At 35.8% G+C, this 27,275-nt stretch overlaps 5 protein-coding genes and 3 non-coding genes across 9 annotated transcripts; all 8 read right to left on the bottom strand.

Annotated features, from left to right (window-relative positions):
* Window positions 1–59: 59 nt before the first annotated feature.
* Window positions 60–1,877, bottom strand: LOC111476999 (VQ motif-containing protein 9-like). The gene has a single exon (XM_023120896.1). The coding sequence runs from the start codon at window positions 1,417–1,419 to the stop codon at window positions 412–414; it is 1,008 nt and encodes a 335-aa protein (XP_022976664.1). The 5' UTR covers window positions 1,420–1,877; the 3' UTR covers window positions 60–411.
* A 2,023-nt stretch (window positions 1,878–3,900) lies between these two features.
* LOC111476489 (thylakoid lumenal 29 kDa protein, chloroplastic) lies at window positions 3,901–8,012 on the bottom strand. Of its 2 annotated transcripts, XM_023120164.1 has the most exons (11): window positions 7,823–8,012; window positions 7,650–7,748; window positions 7,270–7,354; window positions 7,048–7,082; window positions 6,835–6,900; window positions 6,679–6,719; window positions 6,225–6,355; window positions 5,871–5,977; window positions 4,899–5,036; window positions 4,466–4,600; window positions 3,901–4,279 (listed from the first exon to the last, which is right to left on the bottom strand). In XM_023120164.1, exons 1-11 carry the CDS (start codon window positions 7,916–7,918, stop codon window positions 4,169–4,171), a joined length of 1,044 nt encoding a protein of 347 aa, XP_022975932.1. In that variant the 5' UTR covers window positions 7,919–8,012; the 3' UTR covers window positions 3,901–4,168. The 2 variants fall into 2 exon arrangements, with proteins under 2 accessions (XP_022975932.1, XP_022975933.1); XM_023120165.1 differs by lacking the exon at window positions 7,823–8,012 and having other exon boundaries at window positions 7,270–7,371.
* An 884-nt stretch (window positions 8,013–8,896) lies between these two features.
* Window positions 8,897–13,500, bottom strand: LOC111476488 (O-fucosyltransferase 7-like). The gene is made up of 12 exons (XM_023120163.1): window positions 13,118–13,500; window positions 12,660–12,758; window positions 12,371–12,452; window positions 12,183–12,250; window positions 11,410–11,498; window positions 11,153–11,333; window positions 10,951–11,079; window positions 10,698–10,831; window positions 10,406–10,619; window positions 9,495–9,679; window positions 9,315–9,410; window positions 8,897–9,235 (listed from the first exon to the last, which is right to left on the bottom strand). Exons 1-12 carry the CDS (start codon window positions 13,274–13,276, stop codon window positions 9,055–9,057), a joined length of 1,617 nt encoding a protein of 538 aa, XP_022975931.1. The 5' UTR covers window positions 13,277–13,500; the 3' UTR covers window positions 8,897–9,054.
* A 2,263-nt stretch (window positions 13,501–15,763) lies between these two features.
* Window positions 15,764–19,668, bottom strand: LOC111476490 (pre-rRNA-processing protein TSR2 homolog). The gene is made up of 5 exons (XM_023120166.1): window positions 19,538–19,668; window positions 18,920–19,133; window positions 18,236–18,324; window positions 17,154–17,267; window positions 15,764–16,324 (listed from the first exon to the last, which is right to left on the bottom strand). The coding sequence occupies exons 2-5, from the start codon at window positions 19,107–19,109 to the stop codon at window positions 16,133–16,135; spliced, it is 585 nt and encodes a 194-aa protein (XP_022975934.1). The 5' UTR covers window positions 19,110–19,133; window positions 19,538–19,668; the 3' UTR covers window positions 15,764–16,132.
* A 1,950-nt stretch (window positions 19,669–21,618) lies between these two features.
* On the bottom strand, window positions 21,619–22,092 carry LOC111476165. Its single transcript, XM_023119987.1, has one exon. The coding sequence runs from the start codon at window positions 22,090–22,092 to the stop codon at window positions 21,619–21,621; it is 474 nt and encodes a 157-aa protein (XP_022975755.1).
* A 1,448-nt stretch (window positions 22,093–23,540) lies between these two features.
* TRNAR-CCU lies at window positions 23,541–23,613 on the bottom strand. Its single transcript has one exon. It is a non-coding gene; the product is annotated as a tRNA-Arg (tRNA).
* A 96-nt stretch (window positions 23,614–23,709) lies between these two features.
* TRNAR-CCU lies at window positions 23,710–23,782 on the bottom strand. Its single transcript has one exon. It is a non-coding gene; the product is annotated as a tRNA-Arg (tRNA).
* Window positions 23,783–25,832: 2,050 nt separating this feature from the next.
* On the bottom strand, window positions 25,833–25,905 carry TRNAR-CCU. The gene has a single exon. It is a non-coding gene; the product is annotated as a tRNA-Arg (tRNA).
* Between the last annotated feature and the right edge of the window lie 1,370 nt (window positions 25,906–27,275).

Below are 27,275 nucleotides of genomic sequence, written 5' to 3'. Positions count from 1 at the left end.
TTGAGTATGAGCTCCAACTAGGTTCTGCTAAGTAGAAGCAGCCACCAAATGACAAGGTCTTGTAAGGCAGATGAACAAAGCTTAGGCTAAAAAAGTGTCTCTTACATGTAATCTTATAGCATTTGAATGCTGTAAATGTAACCCAACCCTCAAACAGAAAGAACCAAAACCAAAACAAAACAAAACAAAAAAGGTGTTCCAGGAGATTTACAGATCCAACTCCAGTTTCTGAATCAGTAGCGAAATTGAAATTCATTCCCAATTCACAAACTCATCATCATCCAAATTACCCTTCATCTTAACATGTGTACAAAATAATCTAATAGTAAAAACAAAGAACCTGAGAGCTGTGAGGAACTACAAAGATTAACCAATTTCTCTTTTCAAACTTACCATATGATGAAAGAAAGCTCAGAGGCCTCTGCATCTGGGGCTGGGCACTGGCACAGTGGGCGACAATGGGAGCTGCGGATACCCTAACGGCCCCGGCGAAAACAGCAAGCTCGGCGACAGCAAAGGGTATGCTGATCTTGGTGAATTCATGCATCCGAATGGAAGAGGCGAAGAGGGCATCGAGAATTGAGGTTCTGAAGCCATTGCAGCCGTCGAAGGTGGTGGAGGAGGAGTGGCCCCTTCCGCCATGGCCGGCGGTGGAACCTGTTGCTGTGCGGTCAAATTGTTCCAACCAGGCGAAACAAGAGGAGCTAGAGGTGAAAATCCCGAGAATTGTTTCTGATTAGAATCCAGAGTTGAAAATGAGTTGTGAAGATATCTCATATAAGCGGAAACCGGAGATTCAGCTGGCGCGTGGACGGCTGGAAGCGGTGGCAGAGGCGAAAGCGGTGCAATGGGCCGTCCAATGGGGCCGAAATTGTTAGCCGATGAAATGAAATTTCTAGGGTTCAGGCCATGTGGTGGTGGTTGTTGCGACTGTGGGATAGGAACGGCGCTGTTTATCATCGGAGGAGGGCGATTACTGACGTTTGCAAGTGGAGGTGGTCGGATTCGCTGCAGGCGAGAGCTCTGAGGCTTCGGTGGATGAATCGGCGGTGGATTCGAGAACCGCTCATGCGCCGGTGATCCGGTGAGCTTCTGAACCACATCTCGGAAATCATTCTTGTTGATATTGTAAACCGGCGGCTGATTGTGCTGCGGTGGGTGTTGGGTTTGAGCCTGCACCGCCAATTCCGGCGGCGGCGGCGGCGGTTGAGGGAGACTCTGATTCTGAGTAAAATTAGGATTGGAATGGATAGAAGAATCAAACCCCCCGGGCTTCTTAACGAAACTAGGCTTGGAGATTTTGTGGGAAAGCTTATCGAGGTGCCTGAGATATTGGTCCCTGCCTGTGGCGGCCGCATTGCCGCCATTATTAGCGGCGGAGGAATCTCCCGTCACAGAAGATTGGCAGCTTTTCTCCATATTTCATAAAAAAAAAATACAAAAACAAATCAAAACCCAGATGGCCGGACCCCTCTTCTTGCTCTAAACACAACCGTAGATCTAATCTAATCCAACGTCTGTGAAATTGGACGATGTTGTTCTTGTTGTTCTTCCTCTGGCAGTCGGCGGAAAGGCGAGGCAGAAGAAAATTTGAAGAATAAAATAAAAATATTTTGAGGTAAAAGATATCGTTGAGGCTCTCCAGAGTTCGCCCACCTGTACAAACACTCTCTATATCACGGAAACGAGGGAGAGAGAGAGAGAGAGAGAGAACAGAACAAGTGGAGTCTCTTACTCTTATCTCATTTCCTTTGCCCCACCTACCAATAATTCTTATTAAATCATGTGTAATGTCATTTTGGCCACACCAATTTTCATATGTTTATGATTCTCTACCTCTTCAAGACAAGTACTGTGGTCATACATTAGAGATATAGGAAAATGTTCGTACTGAATTCAAATTCAAAATTATGTTTTGAATCTCGAACATGTAGCCGCCCAAGTCACTGCTAACAAATATTATACTCTCTAGATTTTGTTTTAAAATGTACAGGAATGATCATTCTCCTCTCCAATGGAATTTCACAATTCACCTCAACTGTATTGATATGGAATCTCACAATCCACTTCCCTTTTGGGGTATAGCATCCCGGTTGGCACATCGTCTGATGTCTGGCTCTAATATCATTTGTAACAGTCCAAGCCTACCGTCAGCCGATATTGTCCTATTACGACTTTCTCTCCTTTAAAAGGAGAAGTTTACACACTCTTATAATAATGCTTCGTTCTCCTCTCCGACCGATGTGGAATCTCACCGAACATGATCATAAGAGGTTAGTCTCATCTCAATTCCTATTCTTTTAATAAATTTTAGAAATAATTATAATCATTCATGTTGGAGCATATAGGACAAGAGCGAGGTTTGGAATTAAATTAAAAATTAAAGTATTGGAAATGAAGAATTCGTGTCATTAGATAAGCATGAAGGAATCTGTAACGTTTTCTATATTTTAATAATATTTATATTTATTGGTTGCTTAAGCAAATATAGAACGTTCGTGAATTACACAAATTTTGTTTTCTAATTAATATTCTTCTCTATTTCTCTTCGTTTAAGAAACGATCATTTTTTAATATCATTAATTTTATTTATTATTATTTAAATTATCATATTCTCTATTTCTATAATTGCCATTTTTTTTGTTAAAGAATAATTATTACATTCTTATTTGGCTAATATACGACTTGGTTAGTGGGTGAGAACAAATAACCACTTATATTTAAATATAATATATAATTACTTAATTTTAAATTGTACGATGAATATGTGTGGGTCTATCTTTACCGAATGAATTAAATTCGGTTGAATTATACTACCATATTTAATTTCATAAGTGACGATGGATTTCTATTTAAAAAATTGAATTATAAATGCAAATAATAATAATAATAATAATAGAAAATATAATTAAAAATATAATTAAATATGAAGACAAAATATGCTAGAAGAACTAGTGTTGGTTTGTGGGGATAGTCTTCACTTTTAGAAAGCGAAAAATAGATAATGTGACCATGTTGCAGGAGAATGTCAAGACCATTTAGATTCTGAAGCTTAATCTAAATTTTGGACATAGGTCATTAGAAGAAGATGTTGAGTTTGGTTTTGTTGGGTTGGTATTGAATCCATCATGCCTCCATTTTATCCTTAACATTGCATATTACACAAATTTGTTATATTTATGTTATAATTTCGAAAGTAATTAAAATATGAGAAGTCACGGGGCAAATTGGTCATAACGAAAAAGAAAAGTGGGTCAAAGAGTACTATTTCTGGTCAAAGCAACCGTCGGAAGGAAGGACGTTGTTATCACCAAATTTCATCCATCTCGAAAAGAAAAAAACATCATTACAGAATCTTTTTAATTTTTTTTGTTCTTTTATTTTCCTCCGGTTGTTATTTTCATAGTTTAAAAGCGAATTATGCAATTTATTATTTTTAACATCACATAAATATGCTATCTTCTAATTTTTCATTATAAAAACGACTATAATGTTGTTTAAGCATTAAGAATATTTGTAAAAGTGAATTGAAAAAAAAAAAAATAATAAAGTTATTTAACAGTGTAATTCATTTGCCACAAATTATGTTAAGATACAATAATTAATTATATTAAGTAGGGTTAGTTTTCTGTTCATAAATTTCATTTATTGGGTGACAGCTTTTTTAGGCACTTTCAAGAGAGAATTTTCCTCCATGGGTCCATGGGTTTGGACTTACGTTATGTGGCCTCCACAAAGTAGTTTGAATTGGTTTTAAGTGCTATATAAAGTCAAGAAATGGAAATGAAAATCAATTTTAAAAGTGTTGAAGATAATGAGTTTGAGGGCTTGGTATTGACTTTTTAGCACAATCATGATAATAAATTGGAGCGAGCATCCTGAGATTTTGTATTTAGTTGATAAAAAATACCAATTATCATCTCAAAAGTTGATAGTTCAATCTCAAACTCATAAAACCGGATGGTCTTGGATCAAGGTTTTGAGTAAAGTGAGATTTTGAGTCAATAAAAACACTAAATACCCTCTTAAAAATTGATAATTCCACCTTGAACTCGAAAAACCAGGGACCTTGGTCTCAAGGACATGGCTATTAAAATGGACTTAGCCAAGTAAAGAACATACCTGTAGTGGACCAAATCCTTGGAGTATAACATCCTTTCAAAACTCACTATAACTTGAGTTTGCTCAAATCAACTTTCTTAACTGGATAGGTATAAGCTTCGTAATTTATTTGCTGTCCCAAGCTACTTATCTTTGTCAAAGTAGTTATTAGATCCACCTGAAAGAATAGGCCATAAAGCTGAGTATAAGAATTCGAGGTGAAGTCAGACTATACATAGTTTGAGAATCCTATTCATGCCCACTAAAAAAGGGTAGAAATCTCAACATTCTCACATCAAGACTAGTCTTTAGTTTCATCCACATTAATTCTGACTAGAAAAGAAATAAATAATTATGCACTGACCTCATAATCAGTCTGAGATACTGTTTCACGGCTCCGTTGATATTTTTGAACCCATGGAAGAACATCTGGATCTGAGGATAAAAATTCTTCGGTTGCTGCCTGATCAGGACCCAAAAATGCAGACAGCACAGCTAGCTGGTGAATAACCAAACAAGGTTTTAGCATAGCATTCATTCACTAAATAATATACGCTAACAAATGCATCTGAACATAATTTCAGGGTCCTGCATCTTTGTGCCTCATTCATCATACCAGTTCTTTGCATTCTACCGTGTTATAAGAGTGATAAACTTTTCTTTAAGTTTTTAATATACTTACCTACATCAACCAATTAAGTTTTTTGACATATATAATCCGCAAGAAATATATGGACATATTACATCTTGTAAGGTAGAACAATATTTCAAATGGAACTTTAAATTAAGGAACATACCTGTCGTGGACCAAATCCAATAGCAGAGAACTTTTCTTTCATTTCCTGCACGCTAGCTTTCCCCCAGATGGGAACCCTTCCCTCTGGATCAGGCGCTTCAGCATCTGATCTTCCAAATTGCCTGTCGAACAGGCCCCACTGTAGGCACAAGGAGACATTGTTGTTTGGGTTATGCACGAAATAGTAAAAGTTTGCCAATTGTCACGTTCCTTTTTGACACAAAATTCGTTGCTGCATAAGCGTAGACTACACTATTCAGAATAAAGTATCTATTCTCTATCCATTTGGACAAAGACAGAAAAATGGCCAACCAATTAGAACAAGAAAAGTAGAGGATCCTTAGATCAACTCAACCAAATTTTATACTGAAAAATTTAGGTCACTCAACAAATACTTCCATAGAAAGCACATAAGCAGGTATAATTATTTGACAGCTATAAATTAATACGAGTAATTCTGGGTATCCAACACCAATCGTATTTGCAACTAAGTAGTGATGACTTAAGCATGTCCCTCAATTGAGTTCGCACAATCTTATGTTGTTTATAAACAGATGCAAGAAACTCATTTTCATGATTATTTCAACTAACTTTGGTAACCAGAAGCATTCTTTTTTAATAACCTTATTCACTTTAACATCCCTTGACAAGATCAAATTGATTGCATGCCTTTCGTTGCCTAAGAATGCAGCAGATTCAAGAAGAAAGGTGGTCTTTGAAAATCAGACCACAGAGGATTGTCAGCTCAGAAATACAGTATCACTAATGGGAATATTATGCCAACCCTCTAGTTGAACTGCCGAGAGATCTTACTCGGGCTCATTCTAACATCCAGGGTGGGTGGATGCTAAAGTGAAGATCTCTCGGCAGTTCAACTAGAAGGAGATCTACTGACACAATTACGCAGGCTCATGCATGTACTAGATGAGTATATTTGTGATAACCATTCAGATATCCATGCAGCATAACAGACCTGCCCGTTGGAACCATACGCAGTATATAACAAATTTCCCTTTTCTTCATTCCCGCCACATTTTCTGATGGCAGCAGCTAGAAAGGTGGATTTAACGGCACTTTGTGCTGCATGGAGAAAATGAACTCGAACTCATCGATATTATTGATTCAGAAAACGCACTAGCATTAATAGAATACACAAATACAGATTCAGATCACTGTCAACTCCTATTCCAACTCAGAACTTAGCTAATTACTGGCACCATTTTAATTTACTAAAAAAATTAAAAAAAGAAAGAAAAAAAAGGTATCAGAAAGAACTTGACCAATGAATTGAAGAAGTCCAGAGATGGGGATTGTTAAGCCATTAAACCTGCGAATTGGATAAGATCTGCGTAGGAAATGGGTCCACCCTTTGAATATGAATCTATCTCCTTCTTGGCTTCTTCTAATAAACTCAGGGCAGCAGAAAGATTCTCATTTTCAGGTCTGGAAATCTCTGAACTTCATGGAAGAAAGCATGTAAAAGAAGTCAATATATTTTATAGTGGAGAAAGTGCTAATGTGTTACTTTACACAATCGATTAGCTAGTTGAATAGCACTAAATTACTTGATGCTAAACAGTACAATACTATGTGATGGCTGAAAAGAATTGGAACTATAAAACGAGGAAGGATAATGATTTAACACCAATAATACTATGTTCATCAAAAAAAAAAAAAAAAACCATTTTTGAGAAGCGTTTGTGAATCATCAATAATGCACGAATATGGAAGTTAATGAATTATTTCTCAGCTAGAAGGAAATGGCATCTAAAATGTAGCACCTGAAGCGGATGGATCCATTTGGCCCTCCAGATTTAGTAGCCTACAAACTCAATCAAATTTTATTAGCGTATTCCTTCCAATCTATTTAGTTTGTCGATGCAATAAAATTAAATCCAGTTATGGAAATTCTTAGAGCGGAAGTATTTTTATCTGACCTTGTCATAAGTCACAGCATCATTTAGTGCCAATGTTAATAGGGAGGGTACAATGTCCGGATTTTTCTGAGATAAACAAAGGAAACAAAGGGGATGAGTATCTTCTCAAAGGACCAAGTGTCTGATTATAAGAACATAGATCCAAAAGTGTGCAAACTAAAAAAGGTATCAATCTATCAGCTTGAGTCTAGTAATGATTTATTGGATTTATACCTTAATAGCCGTATAAAAGGTCCCCTTGATACTTGCTGCAATCAATATTGTAAAAGCAAAATAAGTAATAGAGGCATTTGTAAGAATGTAAGCACTTGAATTAAATACAATACCTTGCATTATTTACAAGAAGTTTCAACCACTCGGGAATGGTAACATCATTTCCAAAAATGAAAGCAAACAATCGACTGGAAAACAGTAATGCAGAGCAATATAACTTACATAAAAATTCAGATCGCTGTCTGCGCTGTATTAAATCAGCAGCATAAGCCGGCTCCACCATTAGGTCAGAGTTCACCATTAATCCCTAAGAAGAGGTCGCAACTGGCAGAAACTCATCATCACTTAATTCTAATTCATTCGAGCTCAAATAAATTTCTAAAATAAGCGTTTGATCGCTCACTCGCTTCTTACATGATGAGCAAGCAGCTAAACTTTATCGTATTCTCAATACTTCATCAGAAAAAACGAGTAACACCTCAACTCGGAAATAAGTAAATGTAAAGCACTGGTCGAATTAGTTCACTCGTCAAAGAAATTTCTCATAGTACGGAGAAAAGAATGTGGAGATTCACAGAGAAAGAGAAAGAAATGGCTCTCACCAGGGCAAGAGTACCACCAAAAGCTTGAAGAACATCTCTTCTACTAAACCGATCCTCGTTGTTAGCATCCGTTTTGATCTGAGCACAACGAACTCTGACCTGAAATTTCACACAGAAGAATCTACGATGAGGCAGAAATTAGAAACGCATGATCAAAGAAACGGAAGACTTACAATGTGCGAGGGAAATGCAGTGGCGGAGGAGAGGGCGGATTGAGGAGGAACGATTGCAGGAAAGGAAGTCAGGGACGAGAGGAAGGAGACTCCCATTGTGAACAAAGCTCTCTCTCTCTCTCTGTAACTCTGTGGAAGAAGAAAATGGAAGAACGGAATGGAGCGAATGGACTAGCGAACAGAGATTCTGTGGCGCTATATTTGTGGAGAGCGGGAGTTTGTAATCATATCCTCATCAGGACTGTCCCCTCCACGTCATTTCCCTTGGGTCCCACCATATTTTGTTAACTATTTTTATATTTTTCCCTTTTAAATTTAGTATTATACTATTTATTTATACCTTATAATCCTTCTACTTTCAAATTTTAGTAAATACATTCGCAATATACATTTTCTTAAATAAAAGTTATTATTAATTCTTTTTTAATGGAATAAATATTTACTTCTTTGACACACCATCTACCCTTTTTAAATATATTATTACTCAAAAAAAACAGTTAAAAATTGTGAATAATGTTCACAACGATTTAAATAGAATACAAGCTACCAACTAATACTAGTAAACTAAATCTTGAGAATAAAATAAAATATATTACGAGAAAAATATTAATATCTAATAGGGGTGTACCCAACAACCCGAACTAACCCAACCCAAACTATAAAGGTTGGGTTGGATTAAGTTTCGAATAGGGTTGAGTTCATTTTTTCTAAACTCAAACGGAATCGTTCGGTTTCGGGTTCTTGAACAAAACCCTCGAGTTGACCCGATCCAAATAAAATATATTAAGAATCGTATTAATGGATTGGTTGGTATTTAGGCTAGTATAAGAGAATTCGATGCCAAGCAAATACATGTTTTTTATTTTATTATTTTATTATTTTTATTTAAAACTTAAAAAAAAATTGCAGCCCACCCCTAATCCAACCCAAAAATCCCTATCCTAAGATATATTCAAACATCTTTTAACTCATTTAAACTAGCAATAATTAATTCTTAGATACATTTTAATACATCCATATAATATATATATATATATATATATATATATATATATATAAAAGCTCAAAATAAAATGAGCAAAACTCGTGGAGTTTATTGATTATGTAAATTACAAGGCAACCGGAAGTTGCATTATCTCCTGAACCTGAAACAGCATCTCTCTCAGCAGGAAAACGTAGTGGTAACAAATCTAATTTAGCCTCTCCATTGACACGCACCAACACATCAAAAACTACAATTTTTTCTCACTTAATATATACTTTTTTTTTTTTTTATCTTCCAATGAATTTGATTGTTGTCTCTGACATAAACAATCCGGCAAAGGATTAACATAAAAGGCTTCTTCTGAACGGAACCTATCCATTCCTCTAGTACCTGAAATTGGGCCTTTTCTCTTCCTTGCAGATCCTTGCCTGCACAAAATAATTGTTTGGCTTTTGTTCAATCAAATATTAAAAAATGTTTTTCCTAAGATTTGTCGCAGAAATGTACCTTTGCTTATGCAGTTCAATAATTCGGGTGGCTAAGTTATCCCCTTCTTTCATGGTTCCTTGTTCAAGCTTGTCAAACAGCCGAACAAGGGCTTTCCTGTTTGGTCAAGTTTAAAAGTTCAAAACCATTTCACAAAATGTGCACAAATGAATTCAAATTTATATCTACCAAAAGCCTTGCCTGTCTGGTGATATTGTCCTCCTATGTCCGAGGAAACGGCGGTGGCCTTCAACTGCCCGAGCCATGTTCCCGGAATATGATGATATAAATACATAACTTTCAACAGATACAATGTAGTCCAGTGCAGCCATTTGAGATGCATGATGGGCAAAAGGTTCGAGCTCCTCAGAGGATGCCAATAATTCCTGAAAAATAGATAACAATGTCATTGCACAATCTATTGATATAACAATTTTCTATAGTTTATTTCATAGCATGTGGTGACTGAATTTGATCATGCCCCTATGGTTTCCTAGCTTAAGGGTGAGTTTTAGATGACTTTACAAGAGTGGAAGTGTAACAGTCAAAGTCCACCGCTAACAGATATTGTCTGCTTTGACCCGTTACGTATCATTGTTAACCTAACAATTTTAAAACGCGTCTGCTAGGAGAGAGGTTTCTACACCCTTATAGGAATGTTTCGTTCTTCTCTCCAACCGATGTGAGATCTCACAATCCACTCCCTTCACACCGCCCGGTGTTCGACTCTAATACTATTTCTAACAGCCTAAATCCACTGCTAGCAAATATTGTTTGCTTTGACTCATTACGTATCGTCGTTAGCCTCACGGTTTTAAAACACATCTGCTAGGGAGAGATTTTTACACCTTTATAAACCCTTATAAGTAATGCTTTCTTCCCCTCTCAAACCAATGTGAGATCTCATACGAAGAGTCCTCGATTTTGAAACTACTAAAATTTTTATAGAAGAATACTTAAAAATGCTTTTGGGACCAAGCACTCAATTAGTGCTTGTAGAAGAAACACTCACTTTAAAACACTTTTTCAGAAGGCATTCCAATCTCATCCTAAATAAGGCCTTCATCTAAAGATAATAATACAAGTGAAAAGTATCTATCAGTGTGGTATACCTTCCTCATTAACAAGGGATACCGCGATTGGAGATCCGACATGTGAGATTCACCCCCATATATGTCACCTGAAGCTATGTATATAGGAGTACTCGATGGGTATCCAAGAGCGTTTAGAAAAATTCCAACCTCTTTTGGAGTAAGGGGGCAACGCCCCTTGGATCTTTGTTCCTTTGGATCGATGTTTTTTACTTTCCAGTAAGATGTGTTCTCCCTGACAGTTTAATTTATAACCAAATGTTAGGTATCAGACAGTCAGAAACTATATTGAGTCCTGCTAGATCCTCCATACCTAATCATCCTTAGCTCGTCAGCTTCGGCCGGAGACAAATCATGTGTGCATCCACTGAATGAGAGCATATCCTTCTCATACCGCAAATGTAAAGCAATGTAAGGACCATAAGACCTCATACGATCCACCAAAAGCTATGACAAATGAGATCCATTAATTTACAGGAAATATTTCAGAACAGAAGTTACAAATTCATTTCTCCCTTGAGGGAAGAAAAAGAGAAGGCAAAAGAACTTAAGGCTTGTTAGTCAACCTTTCCCATAGCTTCAATTTTAGGTGCAAATCGCAATGCTTCATAACAAGCACGGCATCGCAACTTCTGTATGTCAGCAGGAAGGTTGTTATTTGCTAAGCGAGAATCTGACTTCGCAGCTCGAATAACCTGGAGCAAAAATTAGAAATTAGCATTTGTAATTGTTGAGAAAAGGTTCGTGGGCAGGGCTTTGTTACACTACCGGATAGTCTTTCCACATGCTAGCTATCTCATCCCGGTAGTAATCAACGCCAGACCAGCTCCTGAAATGTTTAACTGCTCTTGCACTGGTAGAAAACTCCTTAGGAAGCTTCTTAATGACTTTTACATCATTGGAAAGAGCATTAATAAAATGGTCTTCATCAAAAATATCCGAGAATTTGCTGCATAATAAACACACATAAATTGTAAAATTTCAGACAAAAAACAAAAGATGAACTAGAGATGAAAGAAATCTACCTAGAGTCTTTCCAAAATGAATGTTTGTCAAGTTCTGGAATCACAAGGGTTGCATTAATTATACGTGCTATAGCAACCATGTCACATATCTGCAATTTAAGAATGAGAAACAATCTTAGTCTCAAAAAGTGTACACTGTATTTTGTTTAATGGGTACATAATATTATTCACCAAAGCTTAAAATATACCATGTGAAAACAGAAACTGCAACTACTGCTTACGTACCTCAATGAATTAACTTATTGGATTATCTCATACATAATGGATGAAAACTAACTCAAATCTCTCTCTCTCTGAGATATAAATGCAGTACTAACACATACTCGTGACTTTTTAGAAAATTCATGAGATCATAAATTTTAATCTCATAAACTGATCTCGTTACTGGGATTTTTCTAGTATTCCCCCCATAATCATTTCATGTCCTCCCATAAAAAACGAGGGGTTTCTCCCATTTGCCAAATTTCTCTCAAATGTATTGCTATTTTGTGGCTCCAAGAAATTTTTTGTGACTTTATAAATTAGTGTGTTAATTAGATGTTTATTAGTCATCATAAGTAGGAACGCTCAAGTATTCCCCTGCTGTTTCAACCAAACACGTTTATCTTATATCACAAGCATTTAATCGACATTTTCTCCTAGAATCAAATTTACAAAATCACATGCTCATCCATCATTAATGGACCTAATTTAAGAAAATCTTATTCATACAGACACAGGGGCCAGATCATGCGAGGAGAATGAGGAAGAAGGTACAAAGAGCGATTACAAACCCCTGCGCGCATTTGATTAAGCCCTCCATTCGCATGAACAAGAAGGTAACCTCTCGACTTTTCAGGAGCTGAGAATCCCCAAAACAAGGCAATAGCATTAACAACAATAACAAGCATATATTAGTGCAAGTGCACCATAGTATTTTATTTCATGAAGAGAAACAAATAGCGATTCCGAACTGCCTTACATGAGTAATTAAGACTAGGCGCAGTGCAGGGAAAGAAATCACGATTTGGAGGAGGATTCCAAAGAGCGTCCAAAGCTGAGGTCTGGTTGCCACAAGCCAACTTTCAGGTCTAAAGAAGTTAAAAGGCATAACTACTTCGCATTGGTATGATATCTACATCCATTGCAAGGTAGCAAAAGAAGTGAAGCAATCGTCTAGTCCTCTATTGGGCAAGGCGTCAAGAAAAACAGGAAAATAAAACAAAATGCCGCTCCATTGATGGAATGAAGCATGACTATATAGTTTTTACCTTGTGAAAAAGACGGTGAGCCTTCGACCAACGAAGCGGTGCAAGCTCTTGTGTCAAGCTTTGCTCTGGAACCGGTCTCCGAAATCTTAATTCACCTTGCTACAGAAATGAAAAAGAAACTTAAAGAAAGCTAAAAGAAGTATCAATCAAAACAACGTTTCAACTACACAATCTACCTGACCATTTACGAAGAAAGAGTACGAAGCAAGAAAAAGTACTGAAGTAAAGAAATCGAGTACGAACAAATAAAGTTGATTTCGATTTCTGAAAAGTATGAAGAGTAGTTCGAACAGTAATAATAAACCACGCATAGGCAGAAAACAGTGACAAGAAGATAAAATTAACAGAAAGAACAAGATCGCGACTGAAACAAACAGCCAAAAAAAACAAAAACCGATGCAAGAGAATAAACAGAAAAGAAAGAACATGCGAGAAATGAATTGGAGGTTGATGATCACCGTCGGGAGTCTGTAAGATCGAGAGAAGATCGGAACGTCTCTGGACGAAGGAAAGATCTGGACAGGAACAGATAACACAGCAACTAACGCCATTGAGCACATAGTGCACGTTAGAAGCTTCCTCATGACCAACACCGCTCTCCGCCGCGGCCTCTGCATCTCTCAATCTCTACAAACTGAAACGTTCGAGAAGACGACTCTCACGCTCTCTCTTCCTGAAGCTCAATCGCTGAAACAATGGCGGCCAAGCATTTTAGAGGGAAAAAGCTCGGCGGAAGCGTGGAGGTTTTGAAATTTGGGATGATTTTTTGTTCTTCCCTTTCTCTACACTTTGCCACTCTCTTTCGGGCGGTTTTCTGACTATTTTCTCGTTAGCATTTGCAGGGGAGTAATTTATACGAATTAAATTAAAATTTTAAAAAAATACCATCAGCGGGTCCCACTTTTTTTAAAAAAATCAAAATAGATGGGAAATAATTTCCACGTGGAATTTCCAAGAATTTCCTTTTATATTGATAAATTAAAATAATTCTAATTACTCTGAAAAAAAAACAATATTAAATAAATTAAATTTAAATATAACTTTTATTCATTTCATACCGCGTAATTTTAAAAAGTTACCATTTTAGTTCTTGAATTAATTTTTATTTTCATCATATTAATAAATTAGAGTAATAAATTAATAGTAAAAAGTAAAGGTAAAAATAGGAATGGTAATAAATTTGAGGGGGTAAAAAGTCCAAAGCTTGGATCCCAATGCAGCACATTGGGTGACGTGCATGGGCGTGAGTGCGTAAATTTATACATTTAACCCCCCACAAGTGCCCTTATTTATGACCCCAAACCCATTCCCATTCCCGGTTCGGTTCACGTTTATTCCGGTTCAATGTTGTATTTTGTATTTATTAGAAAATTTAATTTTTAATTTTTTCTATAGTCATTTTAAATATAAAATTGAAAATTTGCAGATATCTCAATTATAATAAATAATTAAGACATATAAAAATTAAATTAAACTTAATTTAATTTAAATTTAGGGAAAATGTAAATACCTGACATATTTTTAAAGTCACGTAATCATCATCCTGTCGTCTTCTCCTTTCTTGGCTTTTTTTAATAAATAAATAATAAATAAAAGCTGGATCTTACCTTTTTTTTCTGATCTGAAAATTTAAAATTTAAAAATAGAAATTAAAAAGATTTTGTGCCTAACTTGTTTATGTTATTGGAAACAGAAGACTTCTGACGTGCTTCTTAGGTCAGGTATTGATTTTTCTAGTTGACGTGGAATACTTTATCGGTATTTATTTATTTATATTATATTATATAATATAAGAGTGTTCATATGATCTGATAACACTGACTACCTCGAATTTACTGCTTGTTTGGTTGACTTTTTTTAAAATAAGAAAATTAGACGGGTTAGTTGGTTTGCAAAATAAAGTCAACTTAAATAGAGAGAAAAGTTGTGAACACTATTCAAGTTGCTCGTATGGACTCCCATTTCAATAAAGTCCGAATTTCTTCATTTTTTTAAATATAAAATTATAATTTTCGAGTTGGGAACTTTACGCTATAATTATTGATTAGATAAGAAGCTTTCAGCGTATCATCGTACACCACGTGGCACACGATCCATGTTACTTTTGGTGAAATCGAGTGGGCCCTGGGCACTCTTCTGTTCTTTTGTAATTCCCTCGTGTTACACGTGCGTTTGCGTAGTTGTCAGGTTTTGCAAAACGACGTGTCGGACGGAAGCTAAGCTAATTTTAATGACTTTAGTGCATTATATAAATAATATATATATTGGGTAATTAAAGTGAAGTGAGTAATTAAATATATTTAGTGGTCTAAGTGAACGTAGTCAATACGGAACAGAATTGAATTATTCGAAGTCATGACCGACACTGAATTTTTTTTAATTATTTATAATTATATTAATTAATTAAACACGGGCTTGTTGTTGGGTGGTGGAATGGGTCCAATTTCATTAGAAAAATGTCGAGATGGGGCAATTAAATCCACAAACTAGCTTTCTTCCCCCAAAATCATTACAATATGGGTGTGATTGACTAATTGAATGCCTATTCAAACCAAAATTTATCATACACATACCGTGGTCGGCCCACCAAAGTCGAGCACGATAATAAGTTGGATGGGTTGCTTTCATCTTCTCCTAAGACGGTTTCAATTCAATTCAAGTAAACCGTCCAAGAAAAAACATTTTATTGATGAAATGAAAGTGACCGATGCAAAATAGAGACACATTCGACACATTCTCAACCTTCCCTTCGAACAAAATTGCCACAATTCACTAAACAAGAAACACAGGCAATCAACCAAGTTTGGATAAACATCCTCTAATCATAAGGTGTTCTTCGTGTTTTTCTATTGCAGACCAAATTATTAAGTATAGCTCAATTAGTTAAGATATGTATTCAAATATGTGTTCAAAAGGTATTACCACAATTCACTTGCCAAGAAACATTGGCATTTAACCACGTTTGGATCAACATCCTCTAATCATGTGGTATTCTTCGGTTTCTCCATCACATACTAAATTAAATATAACTCAACTGGTTAAGATATGCATCTTTAAAGACGGGTGTTCGAAATGTATTACCACAATTCACTTACCAAGAAATGTTGCCATTCAACCAAGTTTGGATCAACATCCTCTAATCATATGGTGTTCTTCGTGTATATCTATAACATACCAAATTAAGTATAGCTCAAATAGTTAAGATATTTATCTTTAAATACGGGTGTTCAAAAGGAAGACTCTATCTTACAACCATACCTATTGTATATAATGGAGTAACCAGAAGGCAGGGGGGATAAATATGATACTTAAAGAAAGCAATGGCATACCATCCCACAGTGAGCTCTCCCACAAGCTGGATTCTAACATTTTGTATATTTTGGGACGAAACAAAATTGATGGCTAGTGCCCAGTACAAAAAAAAAAGGGTAAATGAATTAAGTTGAGATAGATAATTAAAAGTAGGGTTCTTACTAATTTCTTGTACCCCTACTTCTTCTTGATGTGACTTGCACCCATCCATCTTCGGCTTCGGCTGTGGCCTCTGGAGTGGGCTGATTGACAGGCCTGGGTTGTATGGCATCCACCATCATATCCCTCCTTCCATTTCCAACATCAACATCACCACCCTCTTCTTCATCCTCTTCTTCATCATCGCTCATAACCTTTGAAATTCATCAATGTCAAGATTAGAAGATACTCTATATAAGAATTAGAAGCAAATGTTTTGTTTGTTTAGTAGTATGAATGACATCTTTGAGATTGACCCATAATGAGCTGATGCAGAAAACTGCGTTAGTCGGTGAGATCTCACATTGGTTGGAGAGGGGAACGAAGCATTCCTTATAAGAGTTTCTTATAAGAGTGTGGAAACCTCTCCCTAGCAGACGCGTTTTAAAATCGTAAGGCTTATGGCAATACATAATGGGCGAAAACAGATAATATTTGCTAGTAGTAGTCTTGGACTGTTACAAAATCTCTTCCGCAAGTTCTTATTCCACGAGATATTATTATTTTTCGATAAGAGACTGACTTTCATTGAAAAAAATATATATGAAAGAAAAACGAACAAGCCCACAAAAGAGAGCATGCTAGATGAAGGGTCTCCAGTCTAACAAAGAAGACAGAAATGGCACCTTGCATTCGAAAGTACTTGGAAAAAGATAGTAACTAGACTCGGCGACTAAGGGGTTCTTTGCCATTTAAACAGTCCCGCGCCCAAGCTGAAGTCCCAAAACCCACATCTAGTCAATCAAGTTCGGGTCACGAAGCTTACACTCATTCACATTCCTCACTTAGCTCCACTACATTCTTCTACCACCAATTTTCTTCCATGCCCTCTCTTTACCATCTTCGTCATTTTCTCCATCTAGCCTGTCTCTTTTTGGCCACAAGTTATGGCAATGTAGACCAAGGAATAACACTACTGGACATTAAGTTCCTTTTTAACATATACTTTTGACTTCAAAAGTTTAGGACAAACATTCATGTTACCTGACTAACGTGAGAACGAGCAACTTTAGGAAGAGGGGATTGCCTTAACTTCTCGATAGAGCTAAAGTTACCATCCAGACATTCCTCATGCATGACAATCAATCTTTCAGCTACCTGCATTATTAGGAAGAAACACAAGAAACAAAAATCCATTAACAAGAGTAACGACTCAATTCTTGAAGGAGCTACAAGATAGGAACACATTTCACTTTTCAGAAGTGATTTTAAACACAAGATAATACATCATTGACCTCACTCAACTTTTATCCCATCCTCTTTTTTCTCCATCTGTTTCTATTTTGTGTCTTATTCTTCTACTTCAACCAAGAATTCTAATAAAAGAGGAAGAGAGCAACAAGGAGAATGTGTGTAACAGTCCAAGCTCACTGCTAGTAGATATTGTCATCTTTGGACTTTCCCTTAAGATTTTTACAACGCGTCTGCTAGGGAGAGATTTCTACACCCGTATAAAGAATGTTTCGTTCTCCTCCCCAATCGATGTGGGATCTCACAATGTTGAACCAGTAAATAATGCAACCGGACAAATATATTTGAAATCAAGAACTTCTCAAGTATTTTTCCAGTTAGCTCTGGCAGAAAATTGAAAATGATTACAAAAAAACGAAATTCACTTTTAACGTAGATGTAACAAGTTGTTAGTTTCAAAAATCAATGAACTACACAAGGTTTCACTACAAAGGTATTCATACAATCACCACCATCTACCGATCAATATCTTCTGAAGTCACAACCAAAACAATGAATAGCTACAAGTTCAATAACATCTCTATGGATTCCAACCAAAACAATGAATAGCTACAAGTTCAATAACATCTCTATGGATTCCAACCAAAAGCATTGTGCAATGAGACTAGGAGGTGGAGGCAAATATTTCATAATCTCTCTTAAGAGTAGTTAGTCATTTGTAAACAACTAAACTCAATATACAATAAATTTATTTGATTAAGAAAATGAATTTCAACTAGGCTCAAGCAAAAAAAATTGTATTAACTAGGTCTTAAGTACGAGGAAAAGGGCTTTCCACAAAGACTAACAAGAATTGAGAAGGGTATAAAATATACCTCCTCAATGCTACCATCATCAACCTGAGTATTCAACGAAAGCAAAGCTTCATCAAGAATCATTTCTAAATCATCAATGTATAGTGGCTCTGCAAGATAAAAACTATAACTCTCTCAGATCAAAATAAAAAAAATGAAGTATTCTAATGTGAAACTATAAACGTCTTGCTTACATGGTATCAAGTTCCACTACGACCAAAGTGAATATCAGACAAAATACAAGCTAGAAACTATATTTCTGGATTTTTTTTACCAAACAAAAGATATATAAATATAATTTTTTTTATATACAAAGAGAAAAAAAAGCATTACAAATAATAACATGATGGAAATTTTAAGTTTATTTCAGAATGCTTTTTAACAATATTCATGAGTTTCTTTCTTAGAAGTAATTAAGGGAGATTTCCTCGGGTATTCTTCATTGGGGGAGCCTTACTTCTTTGAAGCGAGACGTCGGGGCCATGCCTAGGCATGCGCCTCTGTGAACATTTTAAAACGCTTATGAAGCCACTAAATGAATTTCCCTTTTCTATGATTATACAAACTGCTTCTTCACAAAGTTACAACAAATAAATATTTAATTGCTTGCAATAAACAACACTACTGGACCTGAGAAACTGCAGAAAGAGGAACAGTGCACGAAGGAAGGTAAAAGATTACCCAAGTGGAAAGGGCCAAAATTACCTTTGTTCTGAGTAAACCATGTGAGAATGTCAGAGCATAATAGTTCAACTTTACGACGAGAGTCCCGACCGCCCCACTCGTTTTCCACTGCCAATTGAAGAGCTGACCAACGAGATAAAACCAACCCGATGCCTTCCTGGAACGATGGCAAAGCAACAGCTGGGAGAAGGCGGTTTTCGCCACCTTCCATCTCTCCGCCTCCAAACGTAGAACCCTAAAACCCCAATTATCAAAGAGCGAGTAGAATAACAAGCGTAATCTTCTTGTCTGTCTATCTTATCAGTATGTGAGCACATAACAAGGAACAAAACACATTTTCTTCCCCTTTTTAAAACTTTTAACGAAGAGAAGATTGTCAACCAAGTTAGGACTAATCGTGTGCCAAACAACGAAGTTGCTATAGTTTGACTGTTGTACAGAAATTCGGTATCTCAAAATAACAAGTTCACAATTGAAGAGATAATTTCATAAAGAAATATGAAACGAAAGAGAGAGATTCATCGCGTAATTGCTCACTTCGAACCATGAGTGGCATAAAGCAAGATCAAATGTAGAACAAATCTAGAACAAACATTCAATCAGCAAAGCAAGCCAAAAACAAACACATTTGGAACAAACCTTGAAACAGCTGAGAGCGCTGAATGAAATTGAGAGCGATAGGCGATCGAAAGAGAGCTGCGATTGCGATTCAGAGGGCTTCACAACCAAGGAGATACGAGCTGAGCCCTATGCAGTTTAGAAAAAGGATAATTGAATTTTAAAACATGTGTCTACTTATTATACTAAAAGAAAAAAACAAGAAAAAAACAAAAATCTCTCAAATATTTATTTATATTTAAATACGTCTATATATATATATATATATATATATATATATATATTCTATAATATTTTTAAAATTCATAAATATATAGACCACAAAATTAATTTTTTTAATGTTATTTAAATTAAAATTTTTATTTTACTTGATTCATTCATTTTTTTAATTCTTTAATCTATTGCAGCCCATTAAATAAAAATTTTAAAATATTTTTAAAATTCATAAATATATATATATATATATATATATATGTTTGTGTAGGTATAACTAAAGGGTAGATTTTGTTGGATTGGTACGACAATTCTAAAGGGGTGAATAAAGTTACCGATAAAAGTATTTAAATGTGATTAATTGCATTTAAATGTGATTAATTGTTTTAATTATCTAATAAAATAGTTCTAATCAATTCGAACATGCAATAAATCACAATAATAATTTTGAAATTAAATAGAAAAGAGTTAGAAAATATGACACCCTGGTTTTACAGTGGTTGTGTCAAGCTCGATCTACTCCACTCTTTAAACGTTTCTTATCGACTCTCGGATTAGATCCCAACCGTCAAATATTATCTAATATTTTCTTTTATGAGAAACCCCTAAATATCAAAACTAGTATCAATTTATTTGTACATTATCTTATGGATAATATACGATAATTATAATAATATTTTTTGTTTTAAAAATCTTTAATAAAAAACGAGATAAAACCTTCGCATAAGCAATGGATTTTTGAATTAAAAAATTGGGTGGAGACTTTTTTATGCGTATTTGAATTATGAATAAGAATAATAACTAATATGCTAAATACTTTATTGAATTTGTTGTTTTCAATAGTTAATAGATATTAAATTATGATATATATTTTGAATATCTATTGGGTGAACGTGTCAAATAGAAACTCCATTAATCAAACCTAATCCTTGTTTTCATTGAATTTAAATTAAAATAAGTTTGATATTTTTATATGGAAAATTAATTTATTTCAAATTTAATAATACAATTATATACGTCATAATATATTAATTAATTGAACGATAACTAACCTATATTACCTTTTTAGAGATCGAAGGTTTAAAGTATCGTGTTTGAGGTTGGATGATGAAAGTCCCACATCGGCTAATTTAGATAATGATTCTGAGTTTATAAATAAAAAATACCATTTTCATTGGTTTGAGTCATTTTGAGGAGTCCAAAGCAAAATGACGTTAATTTAAATATATTTATTACTATTGACATTTATTCTAGCTACACCAAAAACCGAAATATTATGCATAATTATAATAAAAAAAATTAATTTAAGCTTAAATTATAAGTATAGTTATTAGATTTCTTAAATTTATGTTGAGTTTATATTAAAATTTAAAAGATATTTAATAAATTAATTAAGTCTATTATGTCATTAATATATATTAATAAAATTAAAATTAATTGATCGTATAATTTTAAAAACTATGCTTAATAAATTAGCTAACCTTTATTTCATCTCCAATAAGAAATTAAAATTATTAACTTTTTAATATATGATATTAATTGTTAAGTCAGCATTTCTTAATATAATGAGGAGAATATTATTATTATTATTTTTTAGATATTTTTGAAATTAGATTAAAAAAACAAAAAAGTTTAGCATGCGATAATTATTAAAAAAAAAACTAAATATTAACAAAAAGTAATTATTTAGGTCAAAGTTTATATATATAGCAAAAAAATCCAAATAATCATAGGAAAAGAATGGAATGAATATACAGAAACAAAATCTTCTCAAACCCTAACGATGAATTGCATCTGAAGAAGAAAAAGAAAAAAAGAGAATTAAAAAACGTATGAAGAAATTACGATCTTCGCGTATCTTCAAGTCAGCCGAATCGAGCGGATTCTATTCAGCCATGCACGTCCCTCTGTACGACAGTTCTCGAGTGCATCAAAACCTCTTCAAATTCCATTATCTTCCGTCTCGGCCGTCTAAGAAACCTCGACCAAAACCCTAGGTTACTATTCTTTCCACTATCGCTCTCTGTTTCTCGTTTCAATCTCGGCGCGAACGCCATCGATCTACTTTTTTTAAAGATCGAAGACGCCGAAAACACGAAAGCCTTACGGCGATCCGTATTGTAACCGTAAGGAGGATTCGGCGAAGAACAGGAAGAACAAGAGGAAGCAGAGGAGTAATAAGAAGAGGAACAGGAAGAAGAAAGAGAATCGGAGACTTTACGCGATGATGTCGCGGAGACGATTTGCGAGAGCTTTTCGGCCAAACAGAGCGAGCAAACGCCGGGAGATTGGTGGTGCTTCGGATGCCGTTTGCAGCGGCGGCGATCATCGTAGTCGGATTTGGATTTGTGAAAGTTCGCCATTGCGGTGGTCGTTTTTGGTGCTTGACAGGAATTGGAATTTGAAATTTAAAGAACGCGGTATTATTGGTGAAAAGAGGAGTGAAGTTTCATGAGGGTTCATACGAGGCTTCTTTGGAACTTCTTCGAAACAGAGCGGCTTTGACGGTAAAAGTATGACGGTGGACAAATGGAGCGTTTTGATTGGATGATAGTTTTCAGGTGGGCTCCACTTTTGAATTCCTTTTTTTCATTTTCCGCCGCAATGGAAATGACCAAAACGTTTTTTATTTCCGTGAAGGCGGCGTGGAAATTCAAAGCCCATTCGAAACGATGCCGTTTTGGGATTACGATCTTCCTTGCTTGAGACCAAAGACAACTTCGAATTGGAATTTTTCAACAAAAGAATTTGGATTTTTCAACCAAAAATATTTATTTATTTTATTTTTTAATAAGATAAAAGCTTCACAAACTCGAGCACCAGATTCACATCTTTTATATTTTTTACTTAGACATATTATTCTTGACTGAACCATTCACGATACTTGAACCTCTCTCGTGTGTATAAAGGTCAACCGATTAATTGAATATTTGTATATTTTTTACAATATATTTCTTATCTACTGTATTTCTTTTATTCTGACCTAATTAAAAATATATTGTTTGGTAAGTGATTTATTAATTTCACAATATTTTTTAAATAATGAATATATAACAAATAAAATAAATAAAATGTTATAGTTTTTTGTTTTTTACCATTATAGAATGAATTGATTTTTATTTAATGGGTTTGCATTTGAAACAAATTGAAAAATTAAAAATTAAAAATTCATTATTATTATTATTATTTTAAATTAATACATCACTTCAATAAAATCATATTTATTTTTTTAATTAAAGGAGACTAATAAAAATATATTTTAGTTTCAAGCTAGAAATTTTGACTTTCTCCTTCTTAGGAAACGCACTATCCCAAGGGCCAAGCACCAATAAATAAAATTGCGCCAAATAGGAGTCAAACCTACAACTATCAACATACAAAGGAAGGGGTCAAACCTACTACTATCAACATACAAAGGCTGTCAATGGTCAGTGATGCACATACATACAAGGGCATCCAAAAATAAAAACGGGTCATGTAGGGGTCGAACCTATGACTTTCAGTTTAGGAAACAGACACTCTATCCACTAAACGCCAAGCACCATTAAATAAAATCATGTAAGGGTCGAACCTATGACTTTCAATTTAGGAAACAGACACTATCCACTAAACGCCAAGCACCATTAAATAAAATCATGTAGGGGTCGAACCTATGACTTTCAGTTTAGGAAACATACACTCTATCCACTAAACGCCAAGCACCATTAAATAAAATCACGCCAAATAGGGGTCAAACCCGACCACCAACATACAAAGGTTGTCAACGGTCGAGAGATGCACATACATACACAAAGACATCCAAAAATAAAAACGCGCCAGGTAGGGGTTGAACCTACGACTTTCTGCTTAGGAAACAGACGCTCTGTCCACTGAGCTACAAGCGCCAAGCACCATTAAATAAAATCGCGCCAAATAGGGGTCAAACCTACGACCACCAACATACAAAGCATCAAAAAAATAAAATGATCCAAAAATAAAATTGCGCCAGGTAGGGGTCGAACCTACGACTTTCTGCTTAGGAAACAGACGCTCTATCCACTGAGCTACAAGCGCCAATGGTTGAGCCAGTGGTCAAGAGATACACCAACATACAAAAGTTGTCGCCAATGGTCGAGAGATGCATCACACCAACATACAAAGACATCCAAAAATAAAATCACACCAAGTAGGAGTCAAACCTACGACTTTCTACTTAGAAAACAAACACTCTATCCACTAAGCTACAAGCACCGTGCACCATTGGTCAAGAGATGCACTACAGCAACATCCAAAAGCATCAAAAAATAAAATCGGTCTAAGAGATGCACTACACCAACATCCAAAAGCATCAAAAAATAAAATCGGTCTAAGAGATGCACTACACCAACATACAAAGGCATCCAAAAATAAAATCAGTCAAGAGATGCACTACACAACCTACAAAGGCATCCAAAAATAAAATTGGTCAAGAGATGCACTACACCAATATACAAAGGCATCCAAAAATAAAATCACACTAGGTAGGGGTCGAACCTACAACTTTCTGCTTGGAGGAAAAAAATGTTTGATCCATAAGTTACAAGCCCCAAGCAACAATAAATAAAATCGCATCAGAAAGGGGTCAAATCTACGACCACCATCGTACAAAGGTTGTCGATGGTCTAGAGATGCACATACATACAAAGGCGTCCAAAAAAAAACAAAATTGCACCAGGTAGGGGTCAAACATATGACTTTTTAGTTAAAAAACACCATTTTACCACTAAGCTACAAGCACCATGCATTAAACACCATGCACCATTAGTCAAAAGATGCACTACACCAAAATACAAAGGCATTCAAAAATAAAATCGGTCAAGAGATGCACTACACCAATATGCAAAGACATCAAAAAAAATAAAATCACACCAAGTAGGGGTCGAACCTACGACTTTCTGCTTAGGAAACAAACGCTCTATCCACTGAGCTACAAGCACCCATGGTTGAGCTGGTGGTCAAGAGATGTACCAACATACAAAGGTTGTCGCCAATGGTCAAGAGATGCACCACACCAACATACAAAGGCATTCAAAAATAAAATCATACCAAGTAAGGGTTGAACCTACAACTTTCTACTCAGGAAACAAACACTCTATCCACTGAACTACAAACACCAAGCAACAATAAATAAAATCGCGTCAAATAGGGGTCAGACCTACGACCACCAACATACAAAGGTTGTCAATGGTCTAGAGATGCACATACATACAAAGCATCCAGAAAATAAAATTACACTAGGTAGAGGTCAAACATATGACTTTTTAGTGAAGAAACAACACTTTACCACTAAACTACAAGCATCGTGCACCATTGGTCAAGAGATGCACTACACCAACATACAAAGACATCAAAAAATAAAATCGGTCTAAGAGATGCACTACACCAACATACAAAGACATCCAAAAATAAAATCACACAAAGTAGGAGTCGAACCTACAACTTTTTGCTTAGAAAATAGATGCTCTATCCACTAAACTACAAGCCCCAAGCAACGTCAGATAGGGGTCAAACCTACGACCACCAAAATACAAAGGTTGTCAATGGTCTAGAGATGCACATACATATAAAGGCGTCCAAAATATAAAATTGCACCAAATAGGGGTCAAACATATGACTTATGACTTTTTAGTTAAGAAACACCATTTCACCACAAAGCTACAAGTACCATGCATTAAGCACCATGCATCATTGGTCAAAAGATGCACTACACCAAAATACAAAGGCATCCAAAAATAAAATCACACTAGGTAGGGGTCGAACCTACGACTTTTTGCTTAGGAAACATACGCTCTATCTACTAAGCTACAAGCGCCAATGGTTGAGCTAGTGGTCGAGAGATGCATCAACATATAAAGGTTGTCGCCAATAGTCCAGAGATGCACCACACCAACATACAAAGGCGTCCAAAAATAAAAATGCGTTAGGTAGGGGCCAAACCTACGACTTTCTACTTAGGAAACAGACGCTCTATCCACTGAGCTACAAGCGCCAAGCACCATTAAATAAAATCGCGCCAAATAGGGGTCAAACCTACGACCACCAACATACAAAGCATCAAAAAAATAAAATGATCCAAAAATAAAATTGCGCCAGGTAGGGGTCGAACCTACGACTTTCTACTTAGGAAACAGACGCTCTATCCACTGAGCTACAAGCGCCAATGGTTGAGCCAGTGGTCAAGAGATACACCAACATACAAAAGTTGTCGCCAATGGTCGAGAGATGCATCACACCAACATACAAAGACATCCAAAAATAAAATCACACCAAGTAGGAGTCAAACCTACGACTTTCTACTTAGAAAACAAACACTCTATCCACTAAGCTACAAGCACCGTGCACCATTGGTCAAGAGATGCACTACACCAACATCCAAAAGCATCAAAAAATAAAATCGGTCTAAGAGATGCACTACACCAACATCCAAAAGCATCAAAAAATAAAATCGGTCTAAGAGATGCACTACACCAACATACAAAGGCATCCAAAAATAAAATCAGTCAAGAGATGCACTACACCAACCTACAAAGGCATCCAAAAATAAAATTGGTCAAGAGATGCACTACTCCAACATACAAAGACATCCAAAAATAAAATCACACAAAGTAGGAGTCGAACCTACAACTTTTTGCTTAGAAAATAGATGCTCTATCCACTACACTACAAGCCCCAAGCAACGTCAGGTAGGGGTCAAACCTACGACCACCAAAATACAAAGGTTGTCAATGGTCTAGAGATGCACATACATATAAAGGCGTCAAAAATATACAATTGCACCAAGTAGGGGTCAAACATATGACTTATGACTTTTTAGTTAAGAAACACCATTTCACCACAAAGCTACAAGTACCATGCATTAAGCACCATGCATCATTGGTCAAAAGATGCACTACACCAAAATACAAAGGCATCCAAAAATAAAATCACGCCAGGTAGGGGTCGAACCTACGACTTTTTGCTTAGGAAACATACGCTCTATCTACTAAGCTACAAGCGCCAATGGTTGAGCCAGTGGTCGAGAGATGCATCAACATATAAAGGTTGTCGCCAATAGTCCAGAGATGCACCACACCAACATACAAAGGCGTCCAAAAATAAAAATGCGTTAGGTAGGGGGCCAAACCTACGACTTTCTGCTTAGGAAACAGACGCTCTATCCACTGAGCTACAAGCGCCAAGCACCAATAAATAAAATCGCGCCAAGTAGGGGTCAAACCTACGACCACCAACATACAAAGGTTGTCAATGGTCTAGAGATGCACTACACCAACATACAAAGGCATCCAAAAATAAAATCGAGCCAATTAGGGGTGAACCTACAACTTTTACCTAGAAAACATGAGCTACAAGCGCCAATTGTGTTGAGCTAGTGGTCGAGAGATTCATCGCACCAACATACAAAAGGCGTCCAAAAATAAAATCGCACCAAGTAGGGGTCAAATTTACAACTTTCTGCTTAGGAAACAAACGCTCTATCCACTAAGCTACAAGCGCCAATGGTTGAGCTAGTGGTCGAAAGATGCACCAC

Source organism: Cucurbita maxima, unplaced genomic scaffold (genome assembly GCF_002738345.1).
Source record: "Cucurbita maxima cultivar Rimu unplaced genomic scaffold, Cmax_1.0 Cma_Scf00003, whole genome shotgun sequence".
NCBI classification, from domain to species: Eukaryota; Viridiplantae; Streptophyta; class Magnoliopsida; order Cucurbitales; family Cucurbitaceae; genus Cucurbita; species Cucurbita maxima.
Note: the sequence above shows the minus strand (reverse complement) of the source record. Positions and strands in the feature narration are given on the sequence as shown.

Bases quoted from the DNA above. Each gene is read 5' to 3' on its own strand.
- LOC111476165 (XM_023119987.1), bottom strand. From the start codon at position 22,092: ATGGCGAACTTTCACAAATCCAAATCCGACTACGATGATCGCCGCCGC.
- LOC111476999 (XM_023120896.1), bottom strand. From the start codon at position 1,419: ATGGAGAAAAGCTGCCAATCTTCTGTGACGGGAGATTCCTCCGCCGCT.
- LOC111476490 (XM_023120166.1), bottom strand. From the start codon at position 19,109: ATGGAAGGTGGCGAAAACCGCCTTCTCCCAGCTGTTGCTTTGCCATCG. The intron at 17,268-18,235 runs GTATATTTTATA...CTAATAATGCAG, and splicing joins ATGATGGTAGCATTGAGGAG to GTAGCTGAAAGATTGATTGT. The intron at 16,325-17,153 runs GTAACATGAATG...TGAATTTCAAAG, and splicing joins CTCGTTCTCACGTTAGTCAG to GTTATGAGCGATGATGAAGA.
- LOC111476488 (XM_023120163.1), bottom strand. From the start codon at position 13,276: ATGCAGAGGCCGCGGCGGAGAGCGGTGTTGGTCATGAGGAAGCTTCTA. The intron at 12,759-13,117 runs GTGATCATCAAC...TCATTTCTGTAG, and splicing joins GATCTTACAGACTCCCGACG to CAAGGTGAATTAAGATTTCG. The intron at 9,411-9,494 runs GCAAGGCTTTTG...TTGACCAAACAG, and splicing joins AGGACAATATCACCAGACAG to GAAAGCCCTTGTTCGGCTGT.
- LOC111476489 (XM_023120164.1), bottom strand. From the start codon at position 7,918: ATGGGAGTCTCCTTCCTCTCGTCCCTGACTTCCTTTCCTGCAATCGTT. The intron at 6,901-7,047 runs GTATAAATCCAA...TGTTTATCTCAG, and splicing joins CCTTTTATACGGCTATTAAG to AAAAATCCGGACATTGTACC. The intron at 4,280-4,465 runs GTCAGTGCATAA...CTATTCTTTCAG, and splicing joins TATCTCAGACTGATTATGAG to GTGGATCTAATAACTACTTT.